The 20,840-nt window shown below is 39.0% G+C and overlaps 1 protein-coding gene across 1 annotated transcript in view; it reads right to left on the bottom strand.

Annotated features, from left to right (window-relative positions):
• UST (uronyl 2-sulfotransferase) overlaps positions 1-20,840 on the bottom strand; it is a 151,193-nt gene that overhangs the window by 89,421 nt on the left and 40,932 nt on the right. The window contains exon 2 of the mRNA XM_063390366.1: positions 6,180-6,223. Coding sequence (XP_063246436.1) covers positions 6,180-6,223 — 44 coding nt within the window. The remainder of the gene's footprint in view (positions 1-6,179; positions 6,224-20,840) is intronic.

Genomic DNA, 20,840 nt, shown 5'->3' with positions numbered 1-20,840 from the left:
GCCTGCCCATGGGAAGCAGTGAATTAACTCCTTGTTTTGCTTTGCTTGTGTGTGTGGCTTTTGATTTCCCTATTAAACTGTCTTCATCTCAGCTCATGAGTTTTCTACCTTTTACCCTTCCCATTTTCTCCCCAGTCCCACTGGTGGGAGTGAGTGGCTGTGTTAAACAACACACTGCTTCTAGTAAACTGAGGGAAGTGGAGAAATGCTTTATGGGTTTTTTTAAATCATGGTATTTTATTGACTGTGCTAGGCCTAAAAGCTCAGTTTTACTGCAAAACCGTGCTTCAAACTATAAAAGGGATCTTTGTGGTTAAGGCACTTAGCGAATTCTCTCTTAGTATTTTATCAGCCAGGTACTAAGTCCTAGGTAACCATAGGAAATTACTTTATTTTAGTGTTGCTAAATTCTGACAACTTTTCCTAGCTGAAAATTTATACACTGCACAATAATCTCAACTCTTTATTTTATAAGCAGAATAGAATATTTTTTTAAATCACTGTAATCTTTCCCAACCTGCCCCAGAAGGATTACTTTAAAGTTTATCTGCTCATTTTTCATTTTAAGCTAAAGAGACATTTTCAGCTCTAGCTAAAGCAACACACTACTATTCATCCTCTTAAAATCCCTAGTAAGCATATACCTAAAAGAAAATAAATCTTGCTTGCTTCTAGGTGTTGCTTCTTTTGTTTGGCTTTAAATCAAGCACTTCATCCCTAACAAATGAATCACTTCAGAGGGCTGAAGGGTTAAAACCATGTTCTCATAAGGGATGGCTAGAACTAAAACACTAGTTCAAATGAAACATGAAGTATCCACTAAACAATAAATAATCAAAAATTAAAAGAAAAATTACACAGCTCTTGGCCATTATCTTAACACTGCTATCAAAATACTAGGAAAAAAATAAAACTGACATAAACCTGATGAACATAAAAACTCATGTGTTAAGAGGGCAATGCTGAAATCATCTTTTAGTAAGATTTAAAGTCAAATAAAAAAGAATAAATAATCTAGTTGACAAAGAGTGCCTAGGACAGGGTACACTGTGTACACAGCAAAGGCTACTCAAGGATTCTGCTACCTTTTCCCATAGGGGTGAACATGATGTTGCCTAAATTAGGAATTGGACTTGATGATCTTAAGAGGTCTTTTCCAAATGATTCTATTATGCTATGGTAGTCTTGCTCCATAGGAAAAATGTGAACAATTACCATGTACTTACTAGCTGAGAACTGAAAGAATGGTGAAAAAGGTATTTATCCACTTTCCAGCTTTAAACCAATAAAATCAGATCAAATTTATTTTGTGTATGCCTCTTATTTTGATTCATTTTGACCTTATCCTGACCCCCATCCATTTTTGTATTCATTTAGAAGCACTGTCACACGTTTAGGTGTCTTGCTGACACTTGAACAGCTGCCAAAAAGACACTGGGTCCATAACATGCACCCCAAGGGAAAACCATCAAGAAAAGAACAGACTACTTCAATGTAATTTATCTGTAAACTATGTGCACAGCTCCCCCACAAATATATATGTCATCTCTGCTGAAAGAGGGACATATCCTGATGCTCGTGCCAAGTTCTTGGGGAAAAGCTTTCAATCAAGAACAACAGTAGGTGTGATAAAGATCCTGTCATTTGTCCTCCAAGGCCAGTTGCACCCTCTTGGATAGAAGCTTTAATAAGGAAATAGCTGGTCCAAATACTGGAACAAAATACAGCCACTTTATTCCCAGAAAGGCTCAGACATGAAATATACCACGTCAACACTGTTGGTCATTAATGAACATCCATTTCAAAGGTGTTTTTAAAAAACAAGTTAGCATCATCTTAAAGAATAAAGAAATGATCACATTGCAAATATTTTAAAATTTATATTTTTAGTTGCTTGTTTTTTAAAAAAAAAGCCAGGAGGCAATGAGATAGGGATTTGAAATATGAAAGTGTCAATTTTCACTGGCAGTGTAGAACCACCAGCAGTGGTTGTTTTGCCCAACTGTATTCCTTTTTTATCTGTCACATATTAACACCAGAAACACCAGAGGTGTGCTAGGGTCACTGCAGATTGCATCTACCTGAAGAGAAGCACACACATATTGGCCTCAGAACTCATGAAAAATCTAGGATTATTCAATCTTGTGAAGTCTTTAGTGCCTAAGGACCAAAGAAGAGTGGCCCATGTTTGTGTATTGGGTTTACATGGCAAAGTTCTGCTACTACAGAGGAGACTACAGGAATGAGAAGCAGCCAGAAGTTCCCCCCATGTCCAACAAAACCAACACCAGCTGGCTCCTAGACAGACCCACTGCTGACCAAAGCCAAGCTGATCAGGAATGGTAGTACTGCCTCTGAGGTGACATATTTTTAAGAAGGAAAAAATGTTATTGTGCAATAATAATTTGTGGCCAGAGAAAAGAGGCGTGAGAATATGTGAGAGGAACATCCCTGCAGACACCCAGGTGAGTGAATTAAGAGGGAAAGGAGGTGCTCCAGGTGCCCAAGAAAAGATTCCCCTGTAGTCCATTGTGAAGATCATGGTGAAGCAGCTGGGCCCCTGCAGCCCATGGAGATCCAGCTGTAGCCCATGGGGGAGCAGGCTCCTGGAAGGACACGCTGACTTGTGGAGAGAAGAGCCCATACTAGAGCAGGTTTCTCAGCAGGTCTTGGTGACTCCGTGGGGGACCCATGCTGGCTGGATCAGCCTGTTCCTGAAGAACTGCACCCTGTAGAAGGAATCTACATTCCAGCAGCTCATGAAGAACTGAAGCCTGTGGCAAGGACTCACACTGGAGAAGTTTGTGGAGAACTATCTCCCACGGGAGGGATCCTGCACAGGAGAGGGGGAAGGCCTCCTCTTCCTGAGAGGGAAGCAGAGATAGAAATAACACATGATGACTAATCCCCATTCCTTGTTTCCCTGTGCTGTTGGTGGGGAGGAGGTAGAGAACTGGGAAAAAGTTAAGCTTGCAAGGAAGGAGAGGTGGGGGAAAGATGCTTAAAGATTTGTTTCACTTCTCATTATCCTGCACTGATTTTGATTGGCAGTAAATTCAATTAATTTCTCCAAGTTGAATCTGTTTTGCCTGTGACTATATTCACTAGAGTGAGTGATCTCTGCTTGTCCTTATCTCAGCTCATGAGCCTTCTGCTATATTTTCTCTCTCCTGTCTAGTTGAGGATGGGAAAGATGGAGAGGCTTTGGTGGGTGCCTGGCCTCCAACCAGGGTCAAACCACCACACCTAGACACATTACCTTTGTATCACTGGCAAGGGTAACCACTGCTAATCTTCAACAGTCAAGGAAACCTGTACTGGGGGAACACCTTAAATGCTGGCTCACCTGGTCTTCAAGGAAGAATCAGAACATCACCAGCAATGCTTAGGTACAGAAGTGAGCCAGGCTTTCATTCTTTGCTCACACTGAGAAAACTGCTGCTGCCACCTTTATTTGCAAAAAAGCAGACCAGTACTCTGATGTCCTGAAATGTGATGATGCTAATTCCTTATTCAGAGAACAAGTGCTATTTTCAGTTCTTCCACTGGGAAAAAAAACCCCACATGGGTATTAAAAAAAAATCCAAAGCTCTGGCACCTAGCCATGACAGAGAGCCAAAGCTAATACGATTTCCTACAAACACTGGAATGTGCTCTGCAACACAGCTACGGTCCAGTGCGTATCAACTGCTGGTGGCCTTCCCCTACAGCTAACTACACACTGCCCATATTAGCTACCCGTCATTTCAACCTCAGGCAATGCATTGTTGCTCATTATCTCCACTTCTGGCTTTTAAGCATTTTATAATGAAATCTTTTAAATGTAGGAATCAGGATTGATTTCTTCTGACGCATTTTTGTATGTTGAATTAGCATGCATAGACCTTAACCATCTGTTGTTAGTTTAAATGAAGGCAGCTATCAAGTCATGTGAATGGAGGCTACTTGAAAGATAATGACAATTACACTGAATTTCACTCACACCCACAGAGTTCACAGTTCAGATATGAAGCTGTAAGAGGGTAAATAACTGCACTTAGTCAAAAATACAATGCATGAGATTTACAAAGCAAGAGCATCTTAGTTCAAAACATGACCCCAGTCAAATACCAGGAATTATCTGGGGAATCTATGAATCCCCACCCATGTTTTCATTAGAAGAATAAAAAACAAAACAAAAAAGCTCAAACCACTAAGGAATAAGCAGGTTTGTTAAAGGAATGATCAAAATGATCCATATTTTATCAATGTTTTTGAAACATGGGCAAATATTGCAAAAAGCAAAATACTTTAAACTTACACAAGGCTATATAAGCCTGTTACTCTGTTGAGCTTTTCAGAGTGAGGATGATTACAGAGGAAGCCCACAAACTTTACTGATTGTAAGTAGCTAATCAAAGAGTTCCTACCCAACCAATCAATCATGTAGGTATCTATTCAGCTGCCCTTTCTACAGACAACTGAGCTGCAGCTGGATAAGGCTGTGTGAACACAGCCCAAAATTACATGTTTGGACAGGCAAAAGATATTTTCACAATATAAACAGAAAAGTGTCTGGGTTGGATAAATCTGTCCAATTGCTACTGCCCACTGGAGTAAGGGTGCCATCCACAGCACCATTAACTGGTAAAGCAGAACTGAAGAAGAGAAGCACTGAAATCTGAATAAAGTTTTCAAGGTTAAAAACTCTTATCTAGAGGAAAGTCTTTTCCTTACTAGACCAGCTTGGCATTTCTGAATGCTAATGCAAGCATGAGAAACGCAGGTTTGGAATAGGCATTGCTTTATTCTTGGAAGCAGAGTGCTCGTGTGGAGACATGACAAACATAATTCTTTATTTCATGCAGACTGCTCTACTTCTGGACAAGAGAAGCAACTAATACTAAATTAAAAAAAAAAGGATTTTAAAAGAACCAGGGAGTACTGAACAGATTTTAGTGTGAAACAATTGTTTAGCCTTAGAACACCCGTGTCCTATTTCAGTTTGCAATGATAAACATAACTGGTTGACTTTGTCAGTTCTGTCTACAACCATTTGCTTTTGTAATTGAGTAGTTTGCATCGACAGGAAGAAAATCAAATGTATATTATTCCTCCAAGTGAACCATCTGAACTTTAACAGTGTACAAATACTCACGCATCAGCTGAAAACTGCAAATTTTGTTGCACAGCAAAAAGGTGAAGAAACCCAGATTCCTGTCTGTTTTCACCAATAACTAAGCTACGTGGAATTGCTTTCCACATTACCCTCCTTCTGCTGACCAGAAGCCAACTGTTTCACCACACAGGAGCACACATGTGGTTGATCATTCCAACTCAAGGCCTGCGGCTCAGGATGTGACTCCATGGTCAGCTGAACAGAGCTGAGGGAAGGCTACCACCAGAGGTAGTGGCTATTCACACCCACCCCCCCTCTAACTACTCACTGTCACCTGCTGCACTAGCATCCATGGTGGGCCACATCAGTGAAATCATCTGTCCTTTTAAAACATGTCCGTACTATGCAAAAGGAGCTCTAACAGGCTGGAAAGACAGGCACAATACAACACCAGATTGTGTTTAGAGAACAAACCAATGCAGGGTAAAACAAACAAAACCAAAACAGAAGACCCTAAATGGCTAGTTCCACTTTTTTCCTCTTGAAGAAAATATCATGATGCCCTTCCTAACCTGAAATGTCATGAGGTGCCATGATGATGTGAAGGAAAAGCTTATGCAGCACCGTCCCATTATAATAGGAGCAGTGAACTTTATTCTTAAAAATGGTCTCATTACTTACATTCGTTAAATTTATTCTACTAGCCTGCTTCAGGTATTGTGTTTGCAGCAGAACCCATGTTCCAGAAAATGCTGCCAGCCAAAGGCCATCTTCACGTGCCAGATTAGTTCCAACTGCAGTGTCTTGGTTTTTTGCATGAAAGTGCTGACAGACAAAACCACTAAATCCCTGCCTCTCCCTGACTCAGTGAGGAAAATTCCATTTGCTTAATCACAATGTGTTTTAACCCAAGTAACTTACAAACACCTGAAAACACTTGGGGGGGCGGGAAGTCGGAAAGGCCATGTGCTGCTGAAGTAAACTCAGCAGAGTTGCTTGGCACACAAGTAAACATATAATGAGTTAAAAACAAAATCCAAAAAAGTAAGGATAAAGCAAATACAAAATGACAGCAGCCTACCTTTTGAGGTGGTGGTCCGTGGTCATCCAGGTAAGTGGAATTTCCTACAAAAATAAGAAGGATGGAGATAAACAAAAGCCTTCCAATGCAACTTCCAAACTTTGCAACTCATGGAACCAGTGCATCCCACTAGTTTTTTGATGTCAAATAATTCAAGGAAAATAAATGCCTTCTACTTTAATTTTTGATTAACAAATAATTTATTTTGACTACATTTGTAATACAAGATTAGATGCACATTGTCATTTTACCAAAAAACTACATAGCCCAAGGCAGCTTTAATTAATCAATCAGCATTCAGTTATTTGTATGACAAAAAGTTGCCAGCTGCATCCTTGTACATTTTAAGCAAATGGGCATGGTTAACCTCAAAAAGTTTCTTAAACAACCAAGTATCAAAAGCCTTTATCAAATTTTGGTCTGATGGAATGGACAAGCATTCACTTCTCTCTCTTCTAACTCTATTATTCCCAACCTCCAAGGTACTTTTTTGTTCCTAAACAGTACTGGTGGAACAGGAGTTGTATTGTGATGTAATTGCACCTGCCTTTTCAAGATGTTTGTTAAATTCAGACAAAAAGCTTCATTAAAAAAAAAAAAAAAAAGGCTTCTAAACAAGTGCATCCTTTTTAGCTACAATAAAATAGGCAACAATTTCAGATTTCTTACCCCTTTCTTACAAACACACACTGATACGTAAAATACACACTCCTCCACACACATAGGCTGTATTCTGTAACTCTGCTTCCTGAACCCTTCTCCAAGTATTAATCACATGCTTTCCCAGCATCTTCCAGCAGATGATGAAAACTTGCACCAAGCCTAAAATTTCCCCTTGGGCCACACATGCCTTTCCTCTCAGTCATCCTCCTACCAAAGACAGAAAAAATACCCCTGCTCTAACCTTACATCTGTATGAGGTATGAGAATTATTTTTACAGGTTCCTACTAGACATCCTAAAGTCACATGGAAGACTTTAAAAAGCTTGTCCTGCTCACAAGCTTCTGGAGTGTTGAATAGGCTACAGAAACACAGGCTAGTGGGATAAAGCACAACTCGGAACCTAAGGGCTTTTCTCTTTACAGTCTGGCCAAACTCCTCATTTTACCAAGTGCCAAAACCCCCATTCCAGAGGTTTCTAGATCCAGGAGGCAGGAAAGGGATGCTGGTGCGTGACTGCTACGGTTACAAAACAAGGAGGTGAAGCTTTAGTGTGGAATACTCAGTAGCATCCACACCAGTGCTGGGGGTTGGTTTCAGCAGGAGGCTGGAAGTGGAAGGGCCACCATTCCCTGGCCAGACTCTTGGGAGAGGCAGCTGCCACCTGGACCACACCATCCTGGGGAGAGAGAGCCTGCAGACCACCACCTCTGCCACAGCATGATGAATTTCTATGTAAAACAACACGTCAGGACTACTTCTGAGAAGTATTTTGCTTTCTGCTTTTCCTCTGCTTTTCCAGCACATGTTACAAAGCCATGAAATTTTCAGTCAAAAGGCTTCAAACTCATCTAAAGGGAAGTCCCAATACTCCAAACACGTTAGTTTCCAGATGTATGTACCTTGATCTTGGTACATACATCTGATCTTGGAAGAGTTTGTGCAACTACTAAAGTCTGAACAATAACTTTTTTAGGGTCATCTGAAATCACAAATCATCTTCTGAAGCATACCAGAAACTCATCTCTCTATACATTTGACTCAAATATCCATCCTCCAAACAATCCAGTGACTTAATTTAATGCCATAGATAACATGGCTGATCCCCTACATTCAGGATAATTTCTTTATTCACCCTCTGATATGATTCTAATTGCCAGGAAAGAAATTCAGTTCCCAGACTGCTAAAGAGTTGCAGTCTCGTTTTCTGCTAGAGCAGCTACTCCACACACAGTGACATTTCTCCTCCCACCTGATCTGGGACAAGAACAAGGAAAACTTCTCATTCAGCATTTACCTTTCCTGTAGAACCAGGCTGTTACTAGTTCATAACAGCTTTCTCCTCTTTGCCATTAAGCAAGCAGAAAGATTGATTACATATTGATAAAAACATTTCTTACAGTTTTCTTATTGTGTCAGGAAAATTGTTTCATTTTGACACCTTGCAAAAAATTATGTTTGTTGTCTTAACAAGTTAACACACTAGACAAGTCAGACATTAGATGAAAACTACTATTTTTTTTAAATTAGCAAAATTTCAAGTTTCATAGTTGGTACTAAGATGGTAACAGGAGTAACAGAGTTGTTTTTTTCCTTGTCTCCCCACAACAAATGCCATTCATGCTTATCTAAATAAGAGGAAGATCGACTGCATATGTATTAACTATCTTTACCAATCACCTATCGCAGCCAATTTCACAGTAGAGAAGGACTTGGATTACTAGTCAAGAGTTTACATAGCATCTTAAAGCCCAGCATCAAGAGTGTCAGAGCTATATTACAGAAATAGTTTTGAGCTATTCCTTAAAATTAAAGAGCTTATAACTAATTTCACTTCTCCATATCAGTATTATATGTTCTTAGTATGGAGACTGCATTCTCCTTCCTTGGAAATTTTTAAATTATCAAATCAACACGGAAATATCTCTAACTTTGAACATACATCTTGTAGATTTGATTTCTGTAATCAAAATGTTGGTTTTTTCACAGCAGAGTTTAGTTACTACTATATCCACTTAAAAGACAAGAGTACAACAGTGGACCACTTTATAAAGGTTTTTTTCATGGCAATTGCTTGCTCAAATTCAGAAGCTATGAATTGATAAAACTAATTGGCAGGCAAACACAAGCGAAGAAAGGAACAGAAAATATAGATTTGAAACCTGGTTAGAATAACTCACAATGAGCAGAGGATGGAAAGTTGCAGACAGCCCCACACCCTTACACTGCCTCAAACTCCAGGTGCAGAGCTAGCTACTGTCTCATGCCACAGCTCCTTCTTCTGCTCCTCAGGCACACGAGCCAGAGCTAACCTCAGCCTCCATGGCTTGCCACATCAATCTAACAGTCTGAATTCTTCTGGGTTCAAGTTTTAATTGAGAATTTGTTTTCAGTAATAAAAGCAAAACCCTTTGCAGCATGGTTCATACCATACGCTAAGTAAAACACACTAAAATAACTCCCCAAATCCAGCTGCCATGGAGTGCAGCAGCAGCCTGTGAGGTACATCAGCCAGCAGCTCCTTAACCCCATGAAGCCCAGCACGTGCCCTCGCTGATGATCACATTATAGATCTCCTTCTCTGCCTGCAAAACAGGGGCCACACAGGAGCCTTAATGCATGCAGAAATATAATGAAAAACATGCATCTATGCAAAAGGCCTGGAGGAAAGATGATGACTTTTTAACACAATAGACCATGAAAATATTAAGCATGACACCTAAGCTGCGTATTTGCAAAGTTGTAAATACTTAAAATAAGGTTCTACTTTCACACATAGGGCCACTTTTCAGACAATACACATCCGATTAGGTCAGTTTAAAACCAAAAGAAAAATCCAGTATTTTAAAAATTGGAACCATGGAGAAGTACAAGCTAAAGCCAATCTATGAACTACTAGCCTCTAACAGCTGATGTAGCAGGAAAGTTGCACAGTAAAAATCAGAGACTTAGGAATGGATACCAAAAACACCAAAGGCATTGTACATAACCTCAACTGTTTATTGCAATTGCAACAATGAGCCTAAGATGGAGAACATTACCTTGCAACTTTTGTATGCTATGGTACAGACAACATTTATTTGATGTCACTATGTGCCACAAGAAGAGGCTTTCTGTGGTTGAAATGATAAAGTGATAGAAGAGAGAGTCATCTTTCCTCACAAAGAACCCTGTCCATTGCTCCAAAGTAACCTACGGCATTAAATTACTAGGATGACTTCTCTAAATTCCCTTAATAAAGCTTTAATAAAGACATCATTGCTCTTGCCTCCTCAAATAATAACAAGATTGTTCTTGATTTTTTTTTTCCTGGACAAGAGTATTTACTCTTCAGAAAGGAAATTTTCTGCCTTCCTGTAATAGCATGAAAATCCAAGGCATTAGAAACAAGTCAGACAAAATAATCAAGTCTCAAAACAAGTGGTATTATGCATTCCACAAACATGCTCAACAGCACACTTGGGCTGGCTGAACACGTCTCCTCCACACTCTGCCAGAGATGATAAAAAAGAGTCAGCCTTATTAGAGAAAATGGTGAATACATGGAGGCAGTCCAAGTTTTTCCATAATTTATTATCTTTGAGGTTAAGTGAATCAGCTGTATGCAGAATCTTTGGGGAAACCTTGTGGTTATGTTCCTTTTTTTCTTGGAATCACTGAAGTGTGGGGGTTTTGCTTGAAGCAAGCCAAGTTTAAACAGCGAAAGATGGTCAGTCAACCAGGATTAAGGACAAATATTGCTGTATACAGTTCAGAGCCACAGATAACAAAAATATCTGCAATCCTGGAAAGAAACTTTTCCAAAAAAATGACTGAGGAGTACAGCAATAGGAAGTAAATGGACTTATGTGTGAACTGAAGACCCTTTGATAGCAAGCGAAACAGCGTGACTCTACTTGATCAGACATCCCACGGAAAGAATTGTGTAAAGATAGGGAGAGAAAGCCAGCTCTGAAAATATGAAGTTTGGACTATTTTTCTGGAGCAGGGTTTTCCCTTGTAGGGAATCACAAGCAGTAGTCTAACAGAGCTGGGATCCAGTTAAGGCCAAATTTAATTAGTCTTCCGAAAATCCTTCTTCTCGTTCGGTCACCATCTCAAATTTCCAGGCACCAATACAACCTCTACTGGGAAACAATCCCTTAGACCCTTTGATGTTTAAAGGAAAGGAACAGTTTAATAGTTGTCTGAGGAGTCTTCTGGTCTGGAAATCAGACTCTGAAGAACTATTGCCTCCCCTAGCACCTCTAATCATTAAGAGCTGCACCTTCAAAATAAACTAAAGTGCCAGTAAGTTATCAGAAGAGGATAAATTCTGCTCTGCTTCCTTTTTCTTTTTTTTTCTCTCTCTATTAGACACCCTCAGAAATTTCAGGGATATTTACACATCTGAAATAATATGATTTTCTTAGTCATTATGTCTTGGAGCCCTTTGTGGTCCAAAGGCAGGAAGAGGGTTAGGAGCTATAAATTGAAAACTAGCAGATTAGCAGAAGGATGTTGCCCACAACTCAAATCAAACCAAAAAGGAAAAACACTGCTATTGCTGAGGTCAGCAGAGCCACACCAGCTTTCACAGAGGGAAGTTTTTCCAGAGGTGTACAGAGAACTAACACAGCAAAACCCCACTGACCAGTCTGCACTGCAATACAAAGTGACTTGTCGCCATTTCTTCCATCGTATATATATAAAAAGCTGTGTACCCTCAACTGCTTTCCTCTGTGCAAGACTAATACCCTATCAAAATTTTCATTTTTAATCACAAAAAAAAAAAAAATTAAACATTATTTTTAAAACATTCCACAATGGATTTTTTTCTTCCTTTCTTGGCTTTAAAATCATTTTGGCTATTCTTAATTTTTAAAGTCATAAATGCAATAAAACCAATCACAACAAAAAACCAACCTACAGCCAAAATAAAACCAAACCAGCACCAAATTCACATTCAATTCACTCTACATCACTGCACACAATGAAGGAAAAAAGCTGAAACATGACAAAAATACTTATTTTGCTTTATTACCCAGTGTCCTGACCCATAGAAACTTCATCATGACATAATTCAGATTTGACTACCTACAAGTTTCATATTTCTAACACATTTAAAGAGAGTTTTTGAAAACTTACTGGCAATTCTGCATATGCATTATATATGGAAGTAGCCCTAGAATACAGGGTATTCAATAACAGGAGGTTCTAAACCAGTGTGGGATATAATACACATCAGATAGCCCTCTTCTTGCAAAGAGAGGAGACTGCAGAAGGCAAAGCTACTCCAAAATCACAGAGCCTCTCTGAATCGTGAGCATTTAAAAATATGTTTCATTTAATTGTTTTGTCAATAAACTGCTTTATTAATACTAGGGGAAGAGGGGAGGGGGAAATTAACATTTAATCAGGACATAAAACCAGCCCCACCAGGTACTTTCCTGCAAGCAAAGGAAAAGCACATACATAGCTCTATTGAGACACTACAGAGAAAACCTAATGACAAAAAAAAAAAAGGTGCCATTAAGCCAAACTATTGAAGTTTTATTTTAATTCATTTTGCTATGTAAACAAAGACTGTGATCTATCTTTGTGGCCTGGCAGCTCTTTACTAAATGCACTTCAAAGACCCATTAACTTCAGTCTACTTTTCAGATGGTTCTTAAATTCAGCATTCTGGTATTACACAGCAAGTGGACACAGGTTAAATATGGTGTCCTTTCTTTTTTTCTCCTCAAATATTTTTATTTTACTTTCTGTCAAAAAGTGTGCCAAATATTTTGTAATGTCTTCTATTCTTTTCTTAATTTCCTCAGCAAGACTTTCCTTAACAAAATGCAGAGTCGGTTCTATAAATACACACAGGTGTTCCTGAGGAAAAAAAATCCCTCAAGATGTGTGGTCAAGTAATACCTACAGCTACATGCAGCTACCACCAAACCCGTTCAAAATTTAAAGGGGCAAATTGGGAAAAGCTCACAGTTCAACAGCTGAACTGCCACCCACTGAAATAACACAGACAAACACTGGTCTCTGACTTCATCTCTTAACTGGATACTGTGAGAATAATAATGGACACTGCATCAAATTATTATGGCTGAATACAAAAATGAGCAGAGTAGCACAGAAACCAGCAAGTTAGAGAGCAGTTCAAAACATCTGACAGTTTCTCTGAAAATAACTATTAAAACCTAACACTCTTAAACTGGAAACAGAAAAGTGTTGGAACAATCAGGGGATGAGGACTGGACAGCACTGGAGATACCCAAAAGGAGATTAGTCAAGTATCTGTCAGGAATGACCCAGGTGTTATCATGCTGCTTTAGAACCAACAGTCAAATTAAACCAGGTCCTATTCCAGCAATATTTCTTTTTAATGATTATCTCTTTTTTTTGTTTTGCTTTTCATCAGGCAAACTTCCCTTGGGTGTTGTTCTAGATCCTATTACTCAATCTTATTTGTTACTTGAAAGATGCATTAAATTTGGTAACAATACCAAATGAAGGGACTTAAAATCTGCTGAAACTCTGAGAACAGAAACATACTGATCAGTTCAAGAAGTGGTCTGAAAATATAAGATACAATCCAGTAAAAACAAATATACAAATTTCGACTGGATGAGAGCAACATCTTCACGAAAGCAGAATGGAAACCAAGTGGAAACTGCAGAAAAGAGCCATGATGGGAGGTGAAAAATGAGTTCCTTTCCTTTGGGTCTCTTTGAGCACTCTGTGAAAGGTTTTCAGGAAGATCATTTCACTCCAGCTGAACGTATAGAGGATAGTTTCACTAACTTGGTAAGAAGTTTATTTCAATTGATTGTCATATGAAGAAACTTTTTAAGACTTAGGATTAGTCCATTTTCCCCTTTTCCTCCTAAATGAAAGGTAACTGCAAGAATATTTGCAAGCCATTTGACTTCTTCAGAGAAAACTTTTTTCCCCTCTACTGTGCAGAATGCATGATGCAGAGGAATTAACTATGGGAGTGATGGTGACAAGGCCACAAGACTTCCCCATTCAGTGCACACACTGCCACACAGGGAACAGCATGGCCAACACAGGAGACTTCCCTCTCTGCACTGCTGAGGTACAGGACTGCAACTCCACAGATGAACCTTGTCTTTACAAGGATCCCCTTACCAAAGTGATGACACTGAGGCTGAGGGAAGGACAGAGTAAATAATGATGAAATTTCAATGAAGACCTTGTCAAGTGCAAGGCCTCTTAGTCTCACTTCACTCTGCCATTCAGGCTACAAAAACTCCAGGGAATCTGTATCTGACCAGACACCTTCTCAGATGATACCAGTCTCAAGAGTTTCCTCTTACATCAGTGTCAGACATCAGCTCTGCTCTTTCACATGATGTTTTTCCAGAGACAAGGGTTTTATTATTTAAACTTAAATCAACTTGCAAGCTTTATTCCTGTCCACTGCATTTATGCAGATATATTTCTCTTTTTTCCCCCTGCATAGGCAATCCTGGCAAACAGTAAGTCAATGAATTTTGGAAAACACCCAGCTGGCAAGTCACCAGTTATTCAAGGAAGACTTTTATTACTATTATTAGTATTATTAAGTACTACACTGCAAATGCTATCCAGAAGGAGTTGTTTGTTGGGCGTTTGGTTTGAAGTTCCTGTCCCTGGAGGCACATTTCCGAGAAGCTGCCTAGGTCTGTGGTCTGACCCCAGTGGCACCTTCCTAGCAGAGAAAAAATGAACACACTTCACAGAAAATTGGTCATATACATCTCTAAAGAATTATTCATATTTTTATTGTGCTGAAGCCAAATGAGCTTTCCTTGCATGTGCTTTTCACAACATCTGAGTCATATAGCTGCTATGATTTTGTCACACTTCTTTACAGAGGCAGCTGCATTTAGGATAATGGACCCCCCCATACAAGGTAGCCTGCCAAGATCGAGCTGTATGTCTGTTTTTCACTTTCTCCATACTTCAGGTTCTTTTAGTATCTGACTTTAAAAAGTACAAATGAAAATTTTTAAAAAGAGTCTTTTTACAAGTCTGTCTCCTTTTCCTCCTAACCAGTTCTTTGTGCCACAGGAGTACCACTGTAAAACCCTTCCCTACACTTCCTGAAAAGCAAGAGCACTCTTTGTAAGAAGCAGCTATCCTTGTATTGCCTTCTTTTCTGAATACAGAATTTAAAAAAAATTACAAGTTGTTTAACCACTATTAGCTTCCCATCCTCCAAGGTCTTAACAGACACAAAAATTAGAAGTAGCATTTCTTGCCAAGTCTGTTAGACGCCTATAACTGCAAAATGGAGCATATAAGTAGGTCAGATAAGGAACATAATGTACCTAAATGAGCTATTTCTTCTTTATGACACATTAGCATAAAATTTTATTAATCTCTACAAAAAAATACTACAGCTTCAGATGGCTTTTGAGACTTCAATGTGATTTAATAGAAATATTTTCCAGTACTATAAATGCTTTGGCCAAACTGCTCATTTTTCACACTATCCAGCTTCTATTCATGAAGACATTTTACTCCTCTCTACCCCAGTCTCAAACAGATGCATTTGAGTGACAAAGACTTCTCAGTACAGGAGTTTTGTATTTTAAGAACTTCTGTATAGAAACGGCATGTTCAAAGACAAGGGGTGAGATTTAGCAAACATAGAGCATTGCACTAGACTTAAGCCTGCCTTTCTATTTCAGCACCTTTTCATCTCCTGCAACTGTGAAAGTACAGGATTAATCCTATTCCTGTCATTCCAAACCCTTGCAATACATAATTTCTACTTTAGATTTCAGCCTTTACTGAGGAGAGTCGTTTGGGTACATGGAATAGGTGACTTAAAAGTCAGTATCTCTAGAAGTATTTTCTTCCTCTACAAAGCACTCCAAGTGTCTGGCACAAACCTTATGATTTCTAAAAATATTACTTTTTCTGCCTTTAGCCTCATTTCTTATGATCTTAAATAAGATTTCTAACCATTTTTGTATGTGTATGATTTTTAGATTGATTCATAAACATTTGGTAGGATGCCCTATGGAAAAAAAGGAATGCATTGCTTTGCTCCTCAAAATCTAATGCTGTCCTCATTATTGAAGCTGAGGACCCACAACACATAAACCAGGCTTACCTGTGTGAAAGACATTACACAGCCCTCATGAGTTTCATCAACTCAAGCATATCCAGCAGCAAATACAAACATGTACTGTTTTGAAACAGCAAAACTTGGGCTATCGATTTTTTGATAAGGATTTTGTATGCTTTCAATTTTCAAAAGTTTGAGTGAAAATCTTTCGAAGACAAGTTTTCAGATGTACTGATTAATTCTTGCTGCCTTAAGCTCTCCAGTGACTAAACCAGCATTCTAAAAGTATCAGCAATGGCAGGTTCTGCATTAACATCTTTGCGTGGAAAAGGTAACTACACTTGCAGCAGTGCCATGCAACCACAGAAGCAGACCCAGGGTCATCAGCCCCAGTCTTCAAATCAGCATTATTTCTCTTGTGCTCTCTTCCTGTCCCAGAAAGATTTGCACTTCATATATCTACTCCTAACCTAACTGGTGAGGAGCTCAACTTGATGCAGGCAACTAAGAGGGTCTAAAATGTATTTTGACTTACTGGGATAACTGTTTACTTAGGACTGCTCTTGGATGCTTTGACCGCACTCATGAACTCTGAGTCACAAACATTCACTACTGGTAACAATTACCTAGGCGTGCTCCTTCTTTTTATATCACTTTCCTGTGTTTTATTTAGCTTGGAGAACCACATCAGGATGTCACCACTAAGATGTGGTCGTTTAATAGATCTCTAACTGCCACTCACCAGGCCTCCTGCAGACAATGTTTCTTACAAGAGACATCTTAAAATATATGAGAAACATCTGTGCCATGTAGACTATGAAAATATAGTAGGCATTATCTAAATTCAACTTCTCAATGTACACATGGATTTTTTTACTACATCAGTAAATTTACATAAACAACTAAATCTAAATATATATATAAGCAACAGCCTCTGTTCTGCTTCAGGGACTGGGAAATTTCTATACAACATTAAATTAGTTGTTTCAAAAGTTGTAACAAAGGAATTCACATTGTCACATCCTACAGGCCAGTATAAATTGTATGCACTATTGAACTATATCATGTATGATGGTGTAACATTTTTAGGACATGCTTGTCAACCTTCTGTTTAAGAGTAAAAATTATTTTCTAATGTCAGAGCTTTATGATAATGTTTTTATGCTGAAAGGTGAGAATAGGCTTCTTGTTCTAATTATATAGCAGGCAGAGTGGTGTTATTCTATATTTCACAAGGTCATTTCAGCAAGAGTATTTAATTTCTACAAACTGCCATTGTGTTTGGCTGAGATAGAGAGCAAAGAAAGTGCAGCACCCTGAAATCAACATTCAGATACATAAAAAAGGCAAGCCTTTGTCCTTTATTCTGCATTGGATTCTACATTTCTCAGAAAGATGACATTATGAAAAAAGACATGGAAATCTACCTAGAGAAATCTAATCTGGAGAGTTGCTTATATTGTTTTACATCAAAAAAAAGCTTGAAGACTCTCTAGAGCTACTAGCCTCCAGGCTACTGTTCAGTGCTGTCTAACTGTCAACAACAACTGTGGTACTAGGAAAAGGTTATTATTAATTATTATTTATATAGTATATATTTTAAATATTAACCATTAAATGTATTTTTTTTATCCCCAGGGATGCAAGAAGAATACAAAAATAAAAAATCTTATACAAATGTAACACAACAAGTATCTTCTCCCCTACTACAAAGTCAGAGTTGTGATTTTCTGTGCATTAGAAGCTTAAATACAAACCTATACACAATTACAGATCAGTTTACACTTGAAAGTTATGTATTTCCTTAAGCAAAAACACTCTTACAAAGCAAGAACATCCAGATCTCGCTCGTTAATTTTCTTATGGCTTTGTCTTTCTTCACACAGGATATCTGTCCCTTTACAGAGGAGATTGTCTAAGTACTTCTGTAATTGGTAATAAGTAATTCTGAAGTTAAATTATTGAGTTCCCCAGGCAACAGATTGCAAAACTGACTTCTCCTAAGTAAGCCCCATCTAGGTTGCAGTCTCCACTCAGAAAACGTGTTCACACAAGCACTGCAGAAACAAAATCAAATCTCATTCCATGTATTTAAGCGTTCACAGCTCACAGGTTATGTTTGGAGTGGTTTTTGGTTTTTTAGATGGGTTCTTTGTTGGTCTGGTGTTGTGGTGTGGATTTTTGCTTTGAGTCTTCAGGCTAGCTTTCTATTTCATTTGTGTGTTATGATTTAAATTATACATGCCGTTATGTGTCAATTCTCTGTATCCCTGTATCTGTAGCCTCTGTTTCTAGAACTTTCCTTGCCAATCTTCCCTCACTCGATATATCATTTGCTGTTTTATATCATTACACTGCTTCTGCTATTCCCACTGGATCTAGTTCTGTATTCCCTGCCCTAGACTCCTCCCTGAGTGCATTCTCATTGGTTGTTTGCTTTGTATCCCCCCGTCTATAAAACCCACGGGGGACATGTGCTCCCCGTCTTTGGGGTCCAGCTTTTAGTTGTCATGCTTCAGTTATACCTGTAATAAATCTCCTTAGTTTACCCCAAGACCCGTCTCGCCTCTGATACATCTCTGCGCCCCAAAAGCAACTGCCGAGACCACCGAAGTCCAGAGCGGGGAGGAAAAGTCTTCCCGGGGGGAAATGTGTCGCACCCCAATGCTGCCTTGTGCGTCCTGGGAAACGCACACCGCAACAGTCTGGGGTTTTTTAATGCTTGTGTTTGAAAGCCAGGTACTTAAAAATTAAGGAACCTAGCATCTCCAGGCATAGAAACAATGGTGTGCCGTGTAAAAACCATCAGGACACATAAACAGCTATGGGGACAGTGCCTGCAGTACTGACATTAGTTATTCAAGGAAAATTTAACACTTCTGTAAATTATCCTGATCTCTGATTCAAAGATGGAGGTACTTTCTGGAGAATATGAAACTCTACCTTTTGAATAGACTCCTGTGAGGAAAGATCTCCTTTTCCAAAAAAACCCTCAAAAATCAGTACAATGCCAACTCCAAATTAGTTTCAATCTCATCACAACGTACACCCTTGAAAAGGGCACATTCAGTGGACTGCACTGCCATGGCAATTTGCTATCCTGATATGAACATGAAACAACCTTTCAGCAAAGTTGCAGCAGTTGGCTCTGGGCTTCCGTGTCTTTTGGCCTGACAACGCTCTAGGCTTTGGGACACGTGTCAGGACTTTTGTGGTATTACTTTCCTCTTTAGACCTCAAAAGTTCATGTCAGACTTCCTACCACAAGTCATTTTGTTCCAAGTCTTGACATCCTTATGGATCCTCTATCAGCAGCTCTTATGCTATGGTCAGCCAGTGTCAGCTCCTCAGCTCCCCTAACTCCAAACAAAATACAGCTGTGAAAATACCTCCTCTCTGCTGCTGCTGCAGCTTCACACAAGCTGTTTAAGAGGTCTCCACTGTTTTCTTCTCATTTCCCACAGCAGTTTCCACTGTATTACATTACTTAACAATCAAGAGTCCTCTAGAATTTATTTTTTGTCAAACTCTAAGAAACAATGTAATTCCCCTAGCTGCCTTTTCAAAAAGATTACATTATTTTTAAATGAAATTGGAACAAACAGGTAAGAAAAAAGGAAGCCCAGCCCTAGACATATTCCTGACATGGAATATATACAAGCCTAAATTACTGAAAATTAGAAAGCTGAAAATGGGACCTCAAAAAGGTAAAATCTGAGGTAGAAGACGTGACAAAATGCCACAGCACTGGGATTACTAATACTCATACTTCAGAAGACACCAGTGTATTCACTCAGGCTGAGATGCAAGTTCACAGCCAAGGCACAAGCAATAAAACACTTCAAATGACTTGACTGGGCCCGGAGTTCCTACTCCTATGCCAGGCAGCTTTCCGCCCTTCTTTGCAGTCTTCCCTTAAATAAGACAAAACAGTGTCACCACCTCAAACATCTCTAATAGCAATTTTGTCTTCAGAGTCATCCTTAAATACAAATCATTGTTGATGTATTTTGTAAGAATAATAAAAGTCAGCCATTATGAAGTGATGGGTTACTTTAACACAATAGTTCCTGGAAAGCCTACTGATAGGGACCGATATTTTAAAGTCTACACCAGCAACACTTGCAGGACTGATCCTTAAGATTAACACCTCTTTTGAAAGAGGATACAGCCTTCTGACACACTCGTAGGGCCCAGCACTAACTTCACTATTAACTAAAACACGTCAAGTTTCCAACATCCTTAAAAGTTTACTATTCATTTATTTAAGCCCAGGACTTTATAAACTCTTACCCTTTTGACTCTTTTGTTGGCATGTAAACAAGAAATGCATTCAGCTCCAAAGAAACCCTGTAACATACTCCCATTTTAGATCATGGAAAGTTAAAGAAGGAGGCATAAATAGAGTACCATCAGCTGGAACACGCATCGAGTGAGCACCAACAGGATTTTGCACAGGCAGCTATACAAGGCGTATATAAAACAGTAGAATTTTACAGCAAGACAGAGAATCCTACACATCACCCCAAGTAGAAACCAGGGTGGTTGTGTCACTTTTGTTTTCTTTTAAAAACAAATGGCCTGGTACATGAATCACAGCATGAAACCAGTGCACACATAGCATCACCCCACCCCCCTCAATAAAACCCAAAAGTTTAGAGCTTGACAGAGGAACTAGGAAGACCAGTTTTGTGCTCATATACCCTTTCCAGGTTTGGTTTGTTCATTGTTTCTCTCCTATCTCATCTGTTATTTTAGAAGTGTGTTTTCATTGTAATGGAATCATATTCTACATACAATCCTGACTGGAAGAAAAGCTACTTTGCACTTGATTCATCATGTCATATTAAGCTACTACATTTCTGCTTGGCCTGGGAAGGATGCCAGCAGGCTAAGCATACTCCTGCCACCTTCAGTTACGGAAAAAAATTCACGGCCC

This window comes from Prinia subflava, chromosome 2 (assembly GCF_021018805.1).
Source record: "Prinia subflava isolate CZ2003 ecotype Zambia chromosome 2, Cam_Psub_1.2, whole genome shotgun sequence".
Lineage (NCBI taxonomy): Eukaryota > Metazoa > Chordata > Aves > Passeriformes > Cisticolidae > Prinia > Prinia subflava.
The sequence above is the reverse complement of the archived record's forward strand: the minus strand, read 5'-3'. Positions and strand labels throughout refer to the sequence as shown.